The sequence below is a fragment of the Euprymna scolopes genome, chromosome 8, assembly GCF_053919585.1.
Source record: "Euprymna scolopes isolate OS-2025 chromosome 8, ASM5391958v1, whole genome shotgun sequence".
Lineage (NCBI taxonomy): Eukaryota > Metazoa > Mollusca > Cephalopoda > Sepiida > Sepiolidae > Euprymna > Euprymna scolopes.
This window is the reverse complement of record NC_136489.1, coordinates 18,558,509-18,577,019: the sequence shown is the minus strand read 5'-3', so window position 1 is coordinate 18,577,019 and position 18,511 is coordinate 18,558,509. Positions and strand designations below refer to the sequence as shown.

The 18,511-nt window shown below is 34.7% G+C and overlaps 1 protein-coding gene across 1 annotated transcript; it reads left to right on the top strand.

The window, feature by feature from the left end:
• Positions 1-303: 303 nt before the first annotated feature.
• Positions 304-16,954, top strand: LOC145283498 (small ribosomal subunit protein mS26-like). The gene is made up of 4 exons (XM_080132323.1): positions 304-599; positions 8,974-9,114; positions 10,284-10,407; positions 16,754-16,954. The coding sequence occupies exons 1-4, from the start codon at positions 379-381 to the stop codon at positions 16,925-16,927; spliced, it is 660 nt and encodes a 219-aa protein (XP_079988449.1). The 5' UTR covers positions 304-378; the 3' UTR covers positions 16,928-16,954.
• Positions 16,955-18,511: the final 1,557 nt, after the last annotated feature.

Genomic DNA, 18,511 nt, shown 5'->3' with positions numbered 1-18,511 from the left:
TTCGTTTCTACTTGTTACTTTTGTGCCAATAAGCAGTACATGTTTGAGTTTTATTATTTATTTATTAATATATTTGTTTTTTAAGCACTTGCCGAAGTTTTATTTTTAATTTTCAATAGTTTCACTATGTAAGCATTTTTTTTTATTTCAATAATTTTTCCAATAAATAAATATATATATAATTTGATTTGATTTATATTCAACATATTTGACACTAAGTTAATTTTACTTTTAAAAATATATTGTCACAGAATGAGAGTCGGCCGAATATTTGTCTGCTTCTTTTTTTGACCTAACACCGGTTCATATGAATTGTTCCGTTACACCGTCTATTGCTATCATTTCAAGGTCGTTATAAAATGTAATAATTATCTTACCATGAATACCAACCTTTTTGTTCGCCAATTGGCTGCTCTCTCTTACCCAACGCAAAATTGCGGACCCCTAATCCAGACAGTGCGATGGATCAAACCACGTTTCCGACCGATTGCCAAATCGAAAATGTTCCGTGTCCGCAAACCAACCCCGATCGATACCGTCGAATACCGGCAACTGCAGTTTCTAACCAACGCATACAAAACGCACATGAGGGGAATCAGGTGAGACAAAAAAATAAAAATACTAAAAGTAAATAAAATATAAAATGTCACTTGACTTAAAACTGTGGTCTTAATCTAAGGTCCTTGTATAAATCAACCCCCATGGTTTGCCCATTTTGGTAATAACGTGCGACAACAATCGAAAGAATTTATGTTGCATTGTATTTTTATTATGTTTTTTTTTTATTTTGTAATTTTGGAAATTATGCAGGTGCTTATTCACTTATTGTATTTTTAAGATGATGGTATTTTCAAGTTTTACGATATCTTTTCGGTACTTATGCAGAGTGATCCGGACGTAACTCACCGGACGCTCGGCTTGCCCCGTAAAACGACGTCAACAGGCAGAGTTAGCCGAGCGTCGGCGCTGAAAACATAACAAGAAAAGAGAAACCTACCTTAATGTAAAATTTGTTAAAACTTTTATTGACTGTAACGGAAAACAAATTTTTTTTTTTTTTTTTTTTTTTTTTTTTTGTAAATGTAAAGTGTTTTTTATATACAAGAAAGCTATGTTTTTTTTGTGTTTTTTTGAAGAAGAAGAAGAAACAGCGAAAAAAGGTAACAAGCAAAATTTGTATTTTTACAAAACATGTTTTTTTTGGGGGGGGTTAGGGTTAGGATTATTTTTTTTATTTTTTTAAGAATAAACAGCGAAAAAAAAAGGTAACAAACAAACTGTTTTTTTTTTTTTGTACAAAACATGTTTTTTTTTTTTTGTTGGGTGGTTTAAGGAAAAAACCTGGTAAAAGAAAAATGCGAGGAATATTTACTGTTGGTATTTCCTCACTGTTGGAGGGCATCACACGACTGAGGGACAGGTTTTCTTTTTTGCAAGCAAACTCCTTTCCTGACAAAATTCCAGGACACCCGCTGCTGCGCCGCAATTTTTCCGACAAATATGTTAAGTTCATATTTCTTTCCATAGGTACGCAATTTTAAGGGTTGTTAAATAAATCTGATTCTGTACTGTTTTACTTTCTTTTCTTCTTTTTCCTTATTGTCGTCTGCTGCTTTAAATTTTTTTTCTTGCGTCGCGCACGCGCGTAGCGTTGACAACCATCGAACTACATCGCCGACGCTCGGCTAACTCCGGCTGTTGACGTCGTGTTACGGGGCTAGCCGAGCGTCCGGTGAGTTACGTCCGGATCACTCTCTGCATAAGTACCATCTTTTCTTCTTATTATTATTGTATCGGAATCCAACAACCGAAAAAATAAGTTTTCATGGTAAAACTTGCGGAGAACGCTGTTTTACGGTTATTATAAAATGGAACGGAAATTTAAATTTCCTTCCGTTTTAATATTTTTTTAACTCCCCCCCCCCCACCAAAAAAAAAAAAAATCGAAACTAATTGAAAGAATTCAACAATCGTACTTTTTATATATATTGAAAAAAATTTTTTTCCTAAAACAAAACAAAAAAAGTTAATTTTTAAACGAAAAAGCCAATTTGGTATACCTTTCTGGTATTTTTTTTTTTTTTTTTTTACTTATGTCCAACTTACCGTTTACAATGGAAATGTCGACTTTTATAGGTTTTCGGGTATGCTTACAACGAAGACCCCCCCCCAACGTCCCCATGTTAAAAACGGTTTTCGGAATAGACACCCCTAACCTATCCATGTTAAGAACGGCTTTCAGAATAAACACCCCCAACATTGTCAGCATACCCGAAAATTTTAAAAAGTTTACATGTCGAAAATTTAAATTCCGTTCCATTTTTAAAACAATCGTAAAACAGGGCGTTCTCCGCAAATTTTACCAAAATTATATTTTTAAAAAGTGGCGATCACTTTTCTATACAAATTTAACATAAAATCAGCACCCATTTAAACCACTTTGTACAAATAGATGATTACGTAACAACCACCATTAATTGTAACAAGACGGACCAAGTTACTTCCCCTGACTTGATGCTGTTCTTTTATAATACACATTTGCAATTTTTTCCCAAACTATTTTCATTAATAATTAATTTTCTATCTTATCGTTTTTCGTAATTTTTGGATATTTTCAGTACTGTGACATGACAGTTCAGTAGATACCATTAGTTTCACTTGAAATTAAATATTTCAGTTTTAGAATTTCGCTATAATAACGAAGGAGAACCTTTCTTTTTTTCTTTTTTTTTTTTACTTGTTAGGGGTGGTTATATAAAAAGAGGTGACAAATTAATTTTTTTAAAGATGTCCTTTGTGGTAGTTTGAAACTTGATTTCAGTGGAGTTCTGACGTTGTTTTCTGTTCCGTCCACAATCTTCAGAGTCAGCTTCAATGATCTTGATAATACACACGTCTGTTCACATAATATGCTGTTTTCAACTCGTTAGTCGTTTCTTTTATGTATCTTGTATAAACTAATTTGCATATAAACACCCCGGATATCTTAGTACTAAGTGAGACTGACCTACACTCCTCCATCGCCTCTAACTACTTTAACATGACTGGATATCTCCCACTCTGCCGTAAGGACTCTGACAGACATATGCACAGGCTTGGAGTATATATTTGGAACGCCCTCCCCTTGACTAGAGAAACTAAACTAGAATCGGACGATCAAGTCTTTATGTGCTTTAGACTTAACATGCAGCATAACATTAGCTACTTTTATTTTCTCTACCGCTCTCTCTCGACTCAGGAATGAACCCTAATAAACAAAGTCTCTGACAGCATAGATACAGCAATTTCCTTTGACACTAGCGCACAAGTGCATGTGTTTGGTGACTTCAATGTCCACCACAACAACTGGCTTGGATTTTCTACTCACACAGCCGCAGCTGGTACCACAACCCATAACTTCTCTATATCTCATTCCCTATCACAGATTGTTACGTTTCCAACCCGTTTCCCAGACAAGCATGAACAACACGCATCACTTCTAGATTTGTTTCTGACCACAGTTCCCGATGACTGTGTAACTAATGCCCACAGCCCACTTCGGAACGCCGATCATGCAGTGGTAATGGTTGAAATAGCCCTAAACTTTAGAGCTAAAACTGAAGAGCCACTGCTTAAAACAGCAAGATATTATAAAAAGGCTGACTGGGAAGCCATCAGGGATCTCATCAGGGACGCCCCACGACAAAATATCTTTTCACTTCCTGCTGAACATTGCGCAAATGAAGCCACTTAATGGTTCAAAACGGCAATTGAAGCACATATTCCCACGCGCAAATTTTATAGCAAGCCCCACTCTCCCCAATGGTTTACTTCTACTTGTGCAGCTGCTATCGCGCAAAGGCAGCATGTGTACCGCAGATTTAACCGACATAAGTCCGATTCAAACAGGCAGAAGTATATAAAAGCCAGAAGTAACTGTAAGAAAGAAATAGCGACAGCCAGGAGAGAATTTACTGAAACCACCAAAAAATGCATCGAAGCACAGAAATTAGGAACCTGTGACTTCTGGAAATCTACAACAGTGTAGTAAATAATGGGCAATCGACTATTCCCTCACTATCCAACAATCATGAGGTTGTTTGCTCTGCAACTGAGAAGGCTAACATGCTTGCCAGTCGGTTTGCCTCCAACTCCACACTGGACCTTTCTAATCACTCCCTCCCTGACTTTCCTTTGCAGACAGATGCCACACTAGACGATCTGAAAATCACCCCTTCTCAGGTGCATGCTATCTTAAGAAATCTTGACACTGCAAAAGCATGTGGACCTGATCTCATCCCGGCTGTGCTATTAAAAAAGTGCTCCGCCGAAGTAGCTCTAGTTCTCTCCAAACTTTACAACAAATGCCTTAATGAATCTTGCTTTTCTGCCTGCTGGAAAACTGCTTCTATAGTACCAGTTTTCAAGAATTCTGGCAAAAGAACTGACCCAGTAAATTATCACCCCATTTTGGTAACCGAGTATGACATTAAACCAACCTTCAATATGTTTTCACCAGTGAGAATCCATCAGATTTAATCACCAGAGGATTAATGATGAAAATGTTCCAAGACGACTTTCGATTTTGGTATCACAGTCCATCTTGGTTGCATGGCCAGAGCAAGATTTACCCTGCCTTGATGATCAGTGCCAGCAGATCGCCCGTTCTTCAACGAATTTCACAAAGATTATGAATGAGGAGTCTACTTCTGTAATCTCCTTGAAGCAGTTCTCAATATTTATGCATTTGTTGAAGGGAACCTCTTTAGTCTTCCAATTCACTTGCTTGACAAGGAAAAAAAGAAGAAAATTATGACAAAAAAGCTGCAAATTACTTTATTAAAAACTCTCAGCAGCAGGAATTTACTAGAGAGTTGAATTATTTCTGGGATTCAATGGGAAAACAAACACCTAATCCTGTTCAGTCATTTGATCTTTTTCTGGATGAGGAAGGGTTGATCTGCTCGAATGGGTAACTGGGCATATCTTCTTTTTTACAAACACAATTCATGTTCTGGAGTCAATTCTCAGTGACAATGCAAAGACCACTCTTGGTAGTGGAAGACTATTTAAGCGCCTTTGTCTCCTTCAGGACTACCAAGCTAAGTTTGGATTCTCTAACCTTAAGTGGGAGACAGTTCCACTATTTTCTCCTGGTTTGGAGGAGTCTGGGAGCATAATATCAAAACTTTAAAAGAGTAAATATCAAAAGTTTGCTGAAAGGCAACCGACTAGTATCACACCAAATAGGAGTCCAGGTATATTAGGAAGAAATGATCTCTCCACTTTGGTTCCTCCCAGCTTAAGAAAATTAATTGATTCAATTGAACTACAGAACCAATGGTTGTTAAGGTTTAAGGAACTTTGGTAAAAAGAGTACCTCCTTGATCTTAGAGGAAGGTTGTCAGGAAGATCTTTGATACCATTCCAGGACCACAATCAAAGGAGTGGCATCTTGGTCAAGAGCCTTGTAAAGTTATAACCCTTTTGGATGTTGGGTACCATACTTGAGATCTTGCCAGGTCAAGATGGAGTGGTGAGAATGGCTGTTTCAAACAGAGTGACGATTTCGTGAAGGTTCATTCACTAAAGAATCTGTCCTATGTCTTTGTTTTATCGTCATTTCCATGGCAAGTGCTCGTCTGAGCTCCAATCTCTGGTCCCCCCCTCACCAATCTTTTATGATAAACACCTGTCTAGCTGAAACTACTGTCAATAATTTTCCCCACTCTATATCTGTGCCTAAATCAAAATGTAGATTCCATGAACAAAGCTTCTTTCTTAGAAGTGCATGCCTGTGGAACTCTTTTCCGTTTGACTGTTTCCCACCTGACTACAACTTGGATGTCTTCAAGTCCAACATAAACAAATTCCTGATGAACTGCCCCCTTAAGTAAGGCACTTTATCAAATCTCCAATATTAATGATTACTATACGATACTGTTCCATTGATTACTATACATGCAATAACCCTTATCCCCGAGTGGCTTCCGGGCCTTGATAAGTGGTGACCACCATGTAAAAAAAAAAGAAAAAAAATTCTTCAATCTGATGATGATCCTGATGACAATCAACCTAATAATGCTGGTGGGCCACACTCTGGAACCCTCAGGCTCATCTCAGGAAGGAGCACAATTTGGTTGTGCCCTACCTGCAATAGACCTCCAGGGGGCCAAGATATGATATGCTGTTACTCCTGTGATGAGTGGTACCATTTTGAGTGCGTTGGCATTGACTTGGCTCCGCCCACGATCTAGAAGTGGTATGGTTGTGATTGTGCACCATGAAGAAGACAGAGGGGTAGACGTGGTAAGAATAGTCTTGGGTGTGACAATATACTGCAACTGACAAGGGAGCCAAGGCTAAGGGATAGAATGAGAGTACCTTGAACCACTGTTACTTCCAGGTGGCCCCTGACAACGGCCTAGCACTTTTCCTGTCTTCCTGCAGGTTCATGCAAATCTGAACAATATTTTTCTTCTAAATTTTAATTTACCTATATATATCTATATATAAATATATATATGATGTACATATTTTTTTTTCTTGTTGTTGGGAGAGTGGTAAATAATGAGCTAACATACCAGTATAGCTGCTGCGATAGTTTTATAGTAATAGAGGAAAGTTAATCTATAGTATAAATCTCACCTGTCTGTTTAAATGTATGTATGTTTGTATGTCTGCCTAAAACTATTGACAGAGATAATGGATTTTCACAAGATCGGTATCATTTTGAAGCTCGACCTTTCGGACGATATTTTAATTCCTTTACTCTCAACTGTGCACTTTTCTACAGGAAGGGGTCGCTTTTTTTGCTGATATTTTCAAAAGTCATTCCCTCTTTTCGATTGATTAGCTTTAATTTAAACCATCGTCACTTCCGTTTTGGCGATAGACGCAACAGCAAAGATGTCACTTTTTTTTTTTCACGTTCTTTTCCTCGTTCGCGGTACAGGTTCGTGCCTGCCTGCCTATTACTACTTTTTTTCTTTTTTTGCTCAATACACACCTCCAAACACGTGGGCAACGCCGGGCACCCAGGCTAGTTTGTTATAATAAACCTTCCTCACTAGTGGAGAGTTACTATCTTTGTTGTTAAGATTTGTGAAGAGATTTGCAAATGAAGTTTTTTTCTTTTTCTTTTCTTTTTTTTTTGCAACCCTGCTTATGGTCAGTTACACACTGTGATAACTAATTTTTTTTTTTTTTTTTTTTTTTTTTTACAAAAACAACATTAGGTGCTTTTTCAGATTGGCACTTATGACAATAAGCAAAAATGAGGAAAAATTTTTATATTGAACCTACATGTCATGGAATGAAGATTTTATTTTGCAAAAATCACAAATTGATCAAGTCGGTTTTTTTTTTGTCTTCGAAAAAACAAAATTGCCGTTTCTTTTTTATTTTTTACATTAGAATCACCATATCAAGGCCCAGGGGCCATTTGAGAATAAGGGTTAATGAGTGAACAGTAGTAGTCAATGAGATAATATCGTAGTAATCGTTAGTAGTGGAAATTTGGTAAATTGAATTACTTAAGCCGACGGTTCAAAAAGAATTTGTTTACGTTGGACTTGAAGATGACCAAATTGTAGCCAGTTGGAAAGCAGGCAAACGAAGAGAGTTCCAAAGGCATGCAGTTCTAAGAAAGAAGCTTTGTTCATGGAATTTACGTTTAGGTTTAGGCAGAGATAAAGAGTGGGAGAAATTATTTATTGTGATTTCAGCTAGATGTGAAAGTTTGGCGAGGAAGGGGGGGACCATAGATTGGAGCTCAAACAAGCACTTGCCATGAAAATAACGATAAAGCAGAGACAAGATTGCAACGTCTCTTCTGTGAGAAAGAGGTTGCAAGGAAGAGAAAAGGGCATCCCCCACTAGGCTACAAAGTCTATTTTGAAGTCTGTCAAGGCAAGATAAGTTTTTTTTAGCAGCTCCTGCCCAGATGTGGCAAGAGTACTCCATCCTTGGACGTACCTGGCTTTTATATAGGTAGAGAATTGCATCAGTAGAGATATATCTACTGGAGCGGTAGATGGATCCCACCATTTTTCCAGCAACCTTGGCAACAGACTTGATGTACGCGTTCCATTTCAGACCAGGAGTAAAGGTCAAAACATGGAGCCTCCCTAAGACGACAGCCATTCATTTCAATTGATGCCAGTTGTGGATCAGAACGTTGATGTAAAGATAGAAGCTTGGTTTTAGATGCATTAAAAGTAACTAGCCACCTCTTTCCCCATTGTACCACATGCTCAAGATCAGAGGAGAGAGAATCGACGAGAACTTGGTCATTTACAGCCTTTGATTTATTGCCAGATAGTAGTGTCATCAGCATAAATGCCTCCGGATGATCTTGGGGTGTGATTTGGGAGATCATTGATGTAGATCAGGAATAGAGTTGGGCCCAGGATGGACCCCTTAGGGACTCCAACAATAATACTATGAGCTTCTGATTTCTTTCTATCAACCACTACTCTTATGAACCTATCAGAGAGAAATGATTTAATAATTGAGAAGACATTTCCAGCTTTACCGTAACTTGAAATGGTGTTTGCCATTCTTAACATGGAGAGGGTGAGGGGATTGTAACACACATGGGCATTAGTACTTTTCAGTTGGGTAAAAACATAATGGATTACATTGGATAATAAATAGCTTAATATCCAGAACACTGTTTGTCTGCCCCAAGTTTGAATGGGATATTCGCTTTCAGCATACCTTAAAAACCTATAAAAGTATCAATTTAACGGTGGATGATGAGGTGGACAGAAAGTAAAAAGATCCCATTATTTCTAGTTGCCACTTGGAAAAAATTAGTCAGAAATGTGACTGTTTCTCTCACAACATAAAGCCCTGCTCCAAGTCAATAGCAAACAGTGTTTGATCAGATGTAGATTTTGATATTAAACTTTTTCCGTAATATTAATTTCGGCAAGAGTTTCAGTTTCCCAAATTTTTCCTTCAATTATTTTGCACGCTTTTCTTTTGCAGGACTTATTTTCTGACGCAACTTGAAGAAAAGATTAAGAAAACAGAATTGATGAAGAAAACAGATTTTAGTGAAGACATTCAAGAATTTGAACAATTGTTAAAAGAGAATGATCTTTGGAATGAACAAGTTAGAAAAGAAAGGTAAAATCCTTTTTCTTTAAATTCATTTTGATAGCAATATTTAATCGGAGTTGTCTGCTATTAGTTAATATGATTTTATCTATTTGGGTTTTTTTCTTTTGTTTTCTTTGCCTGTTTTATTTGGATTCTTCGGACTACTGTTATCCTCTTAAGTGTAATTTTCACAACATTTTGGTCAATGTAATCTCCAACCTTTTTTAGGCAGTTGTACAGAATTTCGAACAAAACCCTTTATTTAATTCTACGGGATTAACATGCTCTCATTCCATCAGCCATGACTATATAGAGGTCCTAAGTAATTCGCAATTGTATTTTTCGGTCGCCCACACTAAGAATTGAACCTTGAACCTTCCGGAGAATATCACTTTTACAATTGATTTTTCCTAGTACTCTAACCACTGCTCAATGCGTTATATCGACCGAAATGTGAAAATGGAAGATGGGAACAGTAGTCAGAAAAAATAGCAAATCCACCAAAAGAAAATAAAATGCGTTTGGACATGATTAAAAAATCTGCCATGGTGTAATGTAAGAAAGCTATGAGGTATTTGTAACTTCTCTTCCAATTTTCGAATTTTTTAATCATATCCAAACGAATCTTATTTCTTTTTGGTGGATTGATTATTGTTATTTCTTCTGATGCGTTAAGGGCAAAATAGATTCACTGATTGGTATAATAATAATTAACTGATTGATATAATAATTGACTGTCAAGAATTGTGTCAACTGAAGTAAAGGAATAAATTGTAAGATGGTCAATATCATGAAATTTGGAATATAGACGTTTGTCATTTATATATATATATATGTATATACTTCATTTAATCACGTAAATTAATATACAAAAATATAATTTCATGCATAAATTTTCAGTATTCACTTCAACAGTGCTCAATACATAGGTAGAGCTAGGTAGTAAGTTATAAAAATATATATGGCTTATGCCCAACGAATTCTCACGTGAATGAAACGCGGAATATTCTTTGTAGCTTAATTGCCATATACATATTTTTATAACTTACTATATATATATATATATATATATATTATAAAGCTAGGTTGTTCAATAATTCAATTTTTTTCCTATTTCGGAGATTTTATGCATGATTTGGATCAGATATTGCCATTTATATGTTCTTGTTCTTTAATGTTTTCTGTTGCTGCTGTAGAGAGGCTGATATGGTTTTGGTCGAGGAAAGACTTGAATTGTCTTATCAGAAGCGAAAAGAAAAATTCCAAAAATTGAAACTGAGGTTGATGATGGAGGCTGAAGAAAAAATTCTCAGAGAAAAGGTAAGAAAAAAATTATGTGTGAATTAAAACTATAATGAAGAGGCAACCACAGCACAGAAACCAACAGAAACGTAGCATCCTTTGTTCCCACGCAAACTAGTAGGTGATGCCCTTTTCTCTCCCCTGCAACCTCATCCCACAGAAGATCCGTTGCAAGCCTGTCTCTACTCTATCATTATTTTCATGGCAAGTGTTCATCTGAGCTTCAATCTATGGTTTCCCCCCATAACAAACATTCACAAGAAACACTCGACTAACTACAGCCATTATCAGCAGTTTCCCCTAATTTATCTGTGCCTAAATTTAAACGCAAATTTCATGAACAAAGCTTCTTTTCTAGAACTTCCTTTCTGTGGAACTCTGTTCCGCTTGCCTACTTTCCAGCTGACTACAATATAATCACCTTCAAGTCCAATGAAAACAAGTTCTTGTTGAGCCACTCCTCCAAAATAATCGATTTTTACTACTAACTATTAGCACGCTGTTATCCCAGTGACCACCGTACACTCATTAATCCTTATCCTCAAGTGACCTTCGAGCCTTGATAAATGGTGACTTTCATGCAAAAAAAAAAAAAAAAATGGCAGCATCACATTTTAGTTTACTCTCCATTTTATATGCTGGCATGTATTCAGCATCTCTTAGGCTAGTTCGGAAGCCCCCATGACGTAGACATCCTCGACAAACCCGACAGGCAGCTAAATCCCACCTCCACACAGTAGAGATCCCTAGATGTAAAAGATCTTTCTACTCCAGTAGTTTATTCCCCAGAACCGCTAGACTCTGGAATTCCATTCCAGGTCCCTGCTTCCCCAACTGTGCTGACATGCAGAAGTTCAAGTGTAACATGAACCGACATCTTACTGCCCAAATTCCTACATAGTACCCCAGTAGTAGTTGCCCTTGATAGTAGCCCCCTACACCAAAGTGGCAATTTGCCTTGTTTGAGGTGAAAATGTAATAAAAAAAAAAAATTTTTTAATTTTCATCTCTATCAAACTTATTATTTAAAGTATATAACTTGAAATGTGACAGATTTTCTTAGGAACTCATTTCCTGAGTCGAGGCAAGATTTTTTATAGGTTGAATGCCATTCCTGATGCTAACCTCATAAGATAATTGTGATTTTATCGAGACACCATCTCTGGGTGATTGCCCTTAACGTGACGTCTATTAATCTCTTCCCTGATTATTGTCTGTAAATGTTCGGGATATTATTAAGATTTGCTTTCAATCCTACTTGCATTCTATCACTGAAAAATGAGGAACACTATGGCAGTATTAACACCAATCAATGGTATAAAATGTGTTTACTCATGGGACAGGCCACAAAAAGAATTCTTGAAACTAGATTGTAAGACAACCCAGTTGTAAAATATTTTGCAGTCTCCCGATAATTTAAGTTAACTGTTCTTCTCCTCCTCACAATTCAATACACATCTGACAAAACTCACTTTTGCCAAAAAGAATGCACTTTTCTAATCGACAGGCTTTTTATTGAAACGTTTCCTATGCATATTACATGCCCTAAAGTTTTGTTCCCTTATGAGATTTTTCATTCTTCTTGCTTGACGCGAACATTGCATGCTGTACAAAAACTGAGGTTTGTAATAATTTTTAATCACAAAGCAGTCTTGCAGTAATGTGTCCCATAGGCGTGAAACCCTTGCAAAGAAACTTTGTCCATGGAAATTCTTCTTGATGCTTAACATATGCAGAGAAAAAGGAAGACTTTTCAAAGAGAAACCAAAGACTGATGTTCAGTTGAAAAATAGGTAATTTTGCAGAATTTGAACCAGACGTAACTGTCCGCTCGGCTTTACTCAGAACATGACGTCATGCGCTCGGTTTAACTGTAATCTGAAGCCAAAGGAGCAGACGATCTTTGAGCAAAATATTGAAAAAAAAAAAAAAAAAAAATCAATAAATTAAGTAGTGTACCAAGACGAAATTCTAAGGGAATATCTTGAAAAAAAAAAAACAGTTGGCCAGTCCCACCCCTACAGGAAAAAATTTGTTCATGAAAAGAAAAAAGATAACAAAAAAGTTTACTTTACTTTAGTTACAAAACCCAAAAAAAAAAAAATGCATGAAAACACAAAAAAAGTGTTATTTATTTTGTATTTTTTTTAACTTTTGTTAAAAAAATAAGAAAAATACAAAAAAAATAGTTTTTAAACATTCATTTTAATTAATGCACCGGGATTCCATTAACAAAGTCCCTTACTGAGAGCTTCAAAGATGTAACCAGCCAGAGATACACTCGCTTGAATAGTCTTGGTAGCTCCAACCAGAACCAACTACCCACTCAAATGTCCAGCCACCAATTCTTCCAAGGGGTTTGGGGCTGGCTATAACCACCTCTGTTTCTATTCTCCTGGGATCTATTCATCCTTGACTGGTTCTGGCCTTTTATTGGTTCAGCTGCCCACTGAATATAACATCCAACTGTTCTCTACAGTTTGCTTCTTTCATAAATTGATAGTATTAAGTAATTAAACTTGATACTTTGAGAAATTTAATTGAAACCGTTTTTACCATGATTACAAATAAAACAAACTTATTTTTTTAATTCTGTATAAAAATTTTTTTCAATTCTGCATATAATTTTTTTTTAATTCTGCATCCACATGTATGCATGGCTGTTTGCCAAGAATACTCAAGATCATAATTGAATATAATTCAAACCTTCCAAAATATTGATAATTTTTTTTTAATCTCAAATTCATTAATAAATATAAAAGCGATAATAAATAATAAAAAATCTGCTTTGCTTGTAATTAAAGTAATTAAAAATAAAACAGAAACTTGTGTACAATAGTTGACATCTCCAAAGAATAACGTTTTATTGAAACGAATTGTTTAGACAACTTATACTATTAGTATTTATTTGCTTTCCCACCAAAGCAAAATGTGACACGAGGTCGTTTTTAAAGTGGGGTTAAACCAGCTCCCCGAAAAAACAAGGGAAAAGAGGCACTCTGGTTGGGTTCAAAAATAGTAATTGTCCCAGTATAGAGGGTTTCCCCTTCATTGACTGGGACAAATTGCCTTAAGTGCAGCATCTGCAGAACAGATACTACACTTTGATCTCAGCCCGAAGGCCAAGAACAACAGAAAAAAGGCAACCATCTTTTAAAACTCTGAAGATATTGTTATCCCGTTTATTTGCTTATCACCATACACATTTCATCTGTACATTCCTGTTTTTGTAACCAGACATTTCAATTTAAGGCCAGAGACCGGGATGATCCTCTTGCATTTTTCATTCTGGCACTATATTGCTTGCATACCATATTTTGAATGGTTAAAAGTTATCTCCCTTGAACTATTTCTAAAAGTTAACTCCCCTTGTATTTATATTTTTTAAAATTTGTACTATAAATTTGAGTGTTTTTGTGTATTAATATTAAAAGAAAATACAACTTGCTACATATGGGTCATGGAATTGCATTCATCTACAAAAGATCTAGGTAATTTGCATATTCTTTTAAGCATTCATTTTAATTAATTCCCGATTAGTTTATTTCGGTTTTCTTATGTGATGATCATCTTTAGTTAACTATTACGTGTAATTATATTCATGCAGATATTCTACATGATTTATACTTAATATTTGCTTAATATTTGTATAAAATGGTTATAGTAAACACAAACCTCTTTCCATGTATATTTATGTACGCATATATATTTTTTGTTTAAAAGATTGTCTACCAAGGTCCTCTGTCAATTTGTGGTCTACAGACATGAAACTTTATATATAGAGTATTCGAACCCATGTGAAACTTTATATTTGGGTTTTAGCCCAGAAAAATCTGTACAAAAGTGTGAAAATTTTTTTTAAATTAAATTTGCCAGGTGAAGGTCGAACGATGACATTACAAATATGGAATATGTAATGTAGTAGCTATTGGTCCATGTTTTAATTTTTAGCATTGCAGTAAACATGTCTTCATAGCTTAAACATTAATGTCAGAGGATAAAATAAATGTTAAGCTAAACATTTAGGTTTCGATTCTCGGTGGTGGCACACAAGTCATTTTTTTCTTTAACTTTTTAAATCATTACTATATATTAGGTCCAATATAATATAATAAATACGAAATCTGCATTAATCAAAATATCATATTTAAGTGTATATTACGACTGGGCAATGCCAGACGGTCTGCTAGTATATATATATATATATATATATATATATATATATATATATATATATATATTAGTTGTTTGTTTGACATTGCTCGAGAATAGTTATGACTAGCGTTTTAGCCCGGCATTGCCCTGGTGTTTGGTGTATGTTGAGCAAAAAAAAAAAAAAATGGTCAATTTTTTTAACTTTGACCCCTATTATGACCCCTTAACATTTATTGTTTTGGGCTCAAATCAAGTTCTTAATTTAGATCCATGTCCAAAGAACTTATATCTAAAATTTCAAGTGTTTAGACCCAAAATTGTCGGAGGAGTTTGGTAGAGTTCTCAAAGGTCAAATCGTTGAACTTTGACCCCTTAATAGTAAAATTTCTGGCCGAAAACGGATTACAAAGATTTTCCCAAATCTCAGTACCTGATATATCAAATTTCGAGTCTGTAGACTGAAAATTGACAGAGTTATTGCGTTGGAAAATATACACAGACTGATTCACTTTTATAGGTTAAAGAAAAATATATACGTATAGATAAATATATATGGAAACAATTTTGTGTTTACTGCACACTTTTTATGAAAATATTATGCAAGTATAAATCATGTAGAATATCTGCATAAATATAATTACATGTAATAGTTAACTAAAGACGATCATCCCATAAGAGAACCGAAAAAACTAATAGGGAATTAATTAAAATCAATGTTTAAAAGAATATGCAAATTAGCTAGATCTTTTGCTAGTGAATGCAATTCTACGACCCATATATAAGAACATTGTATTTTCTTTTTAAATAAATAGAAAAGAGAGTTTTTAATATGAATATCAATACACACAAAAGAGAAACGAATTTATAGGAGTATAGATTACGTTGACACACTGGTTTTCGTTAGATCTCCAAAGTTAAACGACATTGAACCTGGTCAGTACAAGATAGGTGACCATATGGAAATACCAGTTTCTGTATGTGGAGAGAACATCAATACTTAGCTGTACAAACCAACATTGTCAAAATGGCTTGCTGTTTGACAGATAGATATTATTATAAAGAAAGTATAGTGTTAACAGCATTATAACCAAAATTTACCAAGTGTGCAAAGATTTTAATTTATATTTTGAAAGTTAAATTTGATTATTTAAGCATTGTTTGGTCATTAAATTTTATCCATTAGTATTTTTTTTTTTTTTAGTTATAACTACAAAACAGAAATTTGATAAATTGAATATTCTATTCATATTATTTGGGATTATTCGGACTACTGTTCTCATCTTAAGTATTATTTTCTCAACGTTTCAGTCGACGTAATCTTCAACAGGTGTATCTTGTCGAACTCAGGAATGTGCACATAATTTCCCACAGAATCCTTTATTTAATCCATGGAGGTAGCATGCTCTCATTCTGTCAGCCATGACTGTATAGAAAGTTCGAAGTAATTTGCACTTGTATGGCTGACAGAATGAGAGCATGCTACCCCCATGGATTAAATAAAGGGTTCTATTTGAATTTCTGTAGATTTCAGTGTTCAGCAAGTACCTCATGCAGGTCGGAGATTACATCGACCAAAACATTGTGAAAAACGACACTCAAAATAAGAACAATAGTACGAAGAATCCAAATAATATGAATAATGAATTCTCATCTCCAAAATTCAAAAACTGAATGCCTTAAATAATGAAAAAATATTTTCCCTTAAAATTGGATTATTGTTTTTGTTTTTTTTTTGTAGTTATAAATCAAATTAGTCTACTATGCAAATTAGTCTTAAGTGTTTCTACCATTTTTTTTTTCTAGAGTTGTGCGTCTATAAATTAAAATATAAGCTAATAAAGAGCAGCAAGTTTCTGGTTTAAGATGTTCATGAATTTTTTTTTTTCTTTTTTAAAAAATAAATCTTTAAAAAATGGCAGCTTCTTTCAAAACTAATGTCTCCAGGACTGCGTGAATTATTTATTGAAGCAAATTGTTAAATTATTTAAACAGACTTGTAAAAAATAAAGAAGTTATAAACAAAATTACAGATCAAATTTATACCTTGCTGTGATTTTGGAGCAAAATAAATCTTGCATATGTTCCTGGAAAACGATTGAAGCATACTTGAAGAAAACTAAAATTATCACATCATCATCTTTCATCCTCAGAAACAATTTCCATGTTCTACTTGTTCAGCTTTTATCTTTTTTTTCTTTTTTTTTTTCAGGACACTATTTTTATTACTGAAGAGAATTTGGATGTGGCAATTGAAAAAGTCATTGATTCTGAAGTCGATTACAATTATGCTATTGACAAACAAGGGAATATCATCAGAGATGAAAGCAAAACACTTGCTGACAAAGAGAGGAGTGACAGCAAAAAAATCGACAAAAGTTTATGATTTGCATTAAAATTATTTTCAATCTTATTCCAACAACCTTTTTTTATTATTATTATTTTTATAACTTTTATGATTTCACTAGAAAAAAATGTCACCTTTTGAGCTTGGATTAAATTGTTTGAATAAGGAAAAAGTCTTTTTTCAGGGGTTTCTGAAAATCACTTGAGAGTTGCCATTTTCTTATAGAAATGGATAAAAACTGCATTAACCCTATGCGGGTTTGACCAGCTTCCTCTTAAAGAGAAAGTTCCATAGCAGTATGAAATTCACAAATGGTCCCCAGTCGCATATATATCCCCATTAGAGATGACGACGTTAGGTTTTTGCAATTCTTGCAGGGACGTGTCGACATCCTCCTACATACAGTGCCTGGAATTCATAAATTGGTCGGCCATCTTAACTTTGGTGATCTAATGAGAACCAGTGCTTATGTTATACACTTTCTTACAAATGCCAACTCATTTTTTTCTGGATAAATACTTTTGGTAAAAATGGTGAATTTCTATTTAGCGGAAATGTTTGTGGCAACAGAAATTTGATAAATTGAATATTCTATTCATATTATTTGGATTATTCGGACTACTGTTCTCATAAGTATTATTTTCTCAACGTTTCAGTCGACATAATCTTCAACAGGTGTATCTTGTCGAACTCAGGAATGTGCACATAATTTCCCACAGAATCCTTTATTTAATCCATGGAGGTAGCATGCTCTCATTCTGTCAGCCATGACTAGATAGAAAGTTCGAAGTAATTTGCACTTGTATGGCTGACAGAATGAGAGCATGCTACCCCCATGGATTAAATAAAGGGTTCTATTTGAATTTCTGTAGATTTCAGTGTTCAGCAAGTACCTCATGCAGGTCGGAGATTACATCGACCAAAACATTGTGAAAAACGGCACTCAAAATAAGAACAGTAGTACGAAGAATCCAAATAATATGAATAATGAATTCTCATCTCCAAAATTCAAAAACTGAATGCCTTAAATAATAAAAAAATATTTTTCCTTAAAATTGGATTATTGGTTTTTAATCCACATAAGTATTTCCTAAAATTAAAATTTTATTCAGTGGATTTAGAATTCATATTCTTAAAATTTGAAAAAAAAAAAAAAAAGACTTGATGCCCTATGAAAAGAAAAAAAAAATCGTACCCATATCAGAAAATATTATACACTAAAAATTAAATTGATCAAGTAGTTTTATTTTTATAAAAAATTTTAAGCAAATTTGAATTTCCATGTTAAGAAACTCTTTCTAAAATCACAATTTAGAAATATCTTCCTTGTTTCTTCACAGTGTTTTCAAAATGGCGTCTTGAGATAGTCACTTTTAGTTTAGCCATAAAATGAATTCAAAAGTGGGCGTGTGATTCAGTGAAATTTCCATCATTTAAGGCCCTATCAGTGATGCGACGTTAGAATACGCTGACTGCTCTCATATAAAGGGTTAAAGGCCTTGAATGAGGCCCCCCCCTGTTGAACATGGGTGGCAATCCATGATGCTAAAAGACAGGATCCTGGTGACTGAGCAGATCATGCCCAGGACATAAGGATATGAACCTGCAACACACCATTTTGGC

What these genes read in the sequence shown, in the direction of transcription:
- LOC145283498 (XM_080132323.1), top strand. Translation starts at nt 379, where the DNA reads ATGAATACCAACCTTTTTGTTCGCCAATTGGCTGCTCTCTCTTACCCA. An exon ending in GAACAAGTTAGAAAAGAAAG is followed by an intron (nt 9,115 to 10,283) that starts GTAAAATCCTTT and finishes TTGCTGCTGTAG; the next exon opens with AGAGGCTGATATGGTTTTGG. An exon ending in AAAAAATTCTCAGAGAAAAG is followed by an intron (nt 10,408 to 16,753) that starts GTAAGAAAAAAA and finishes TTTTTTTTTCAG; the next exon opens with GACACTATTTTTATTACTGA.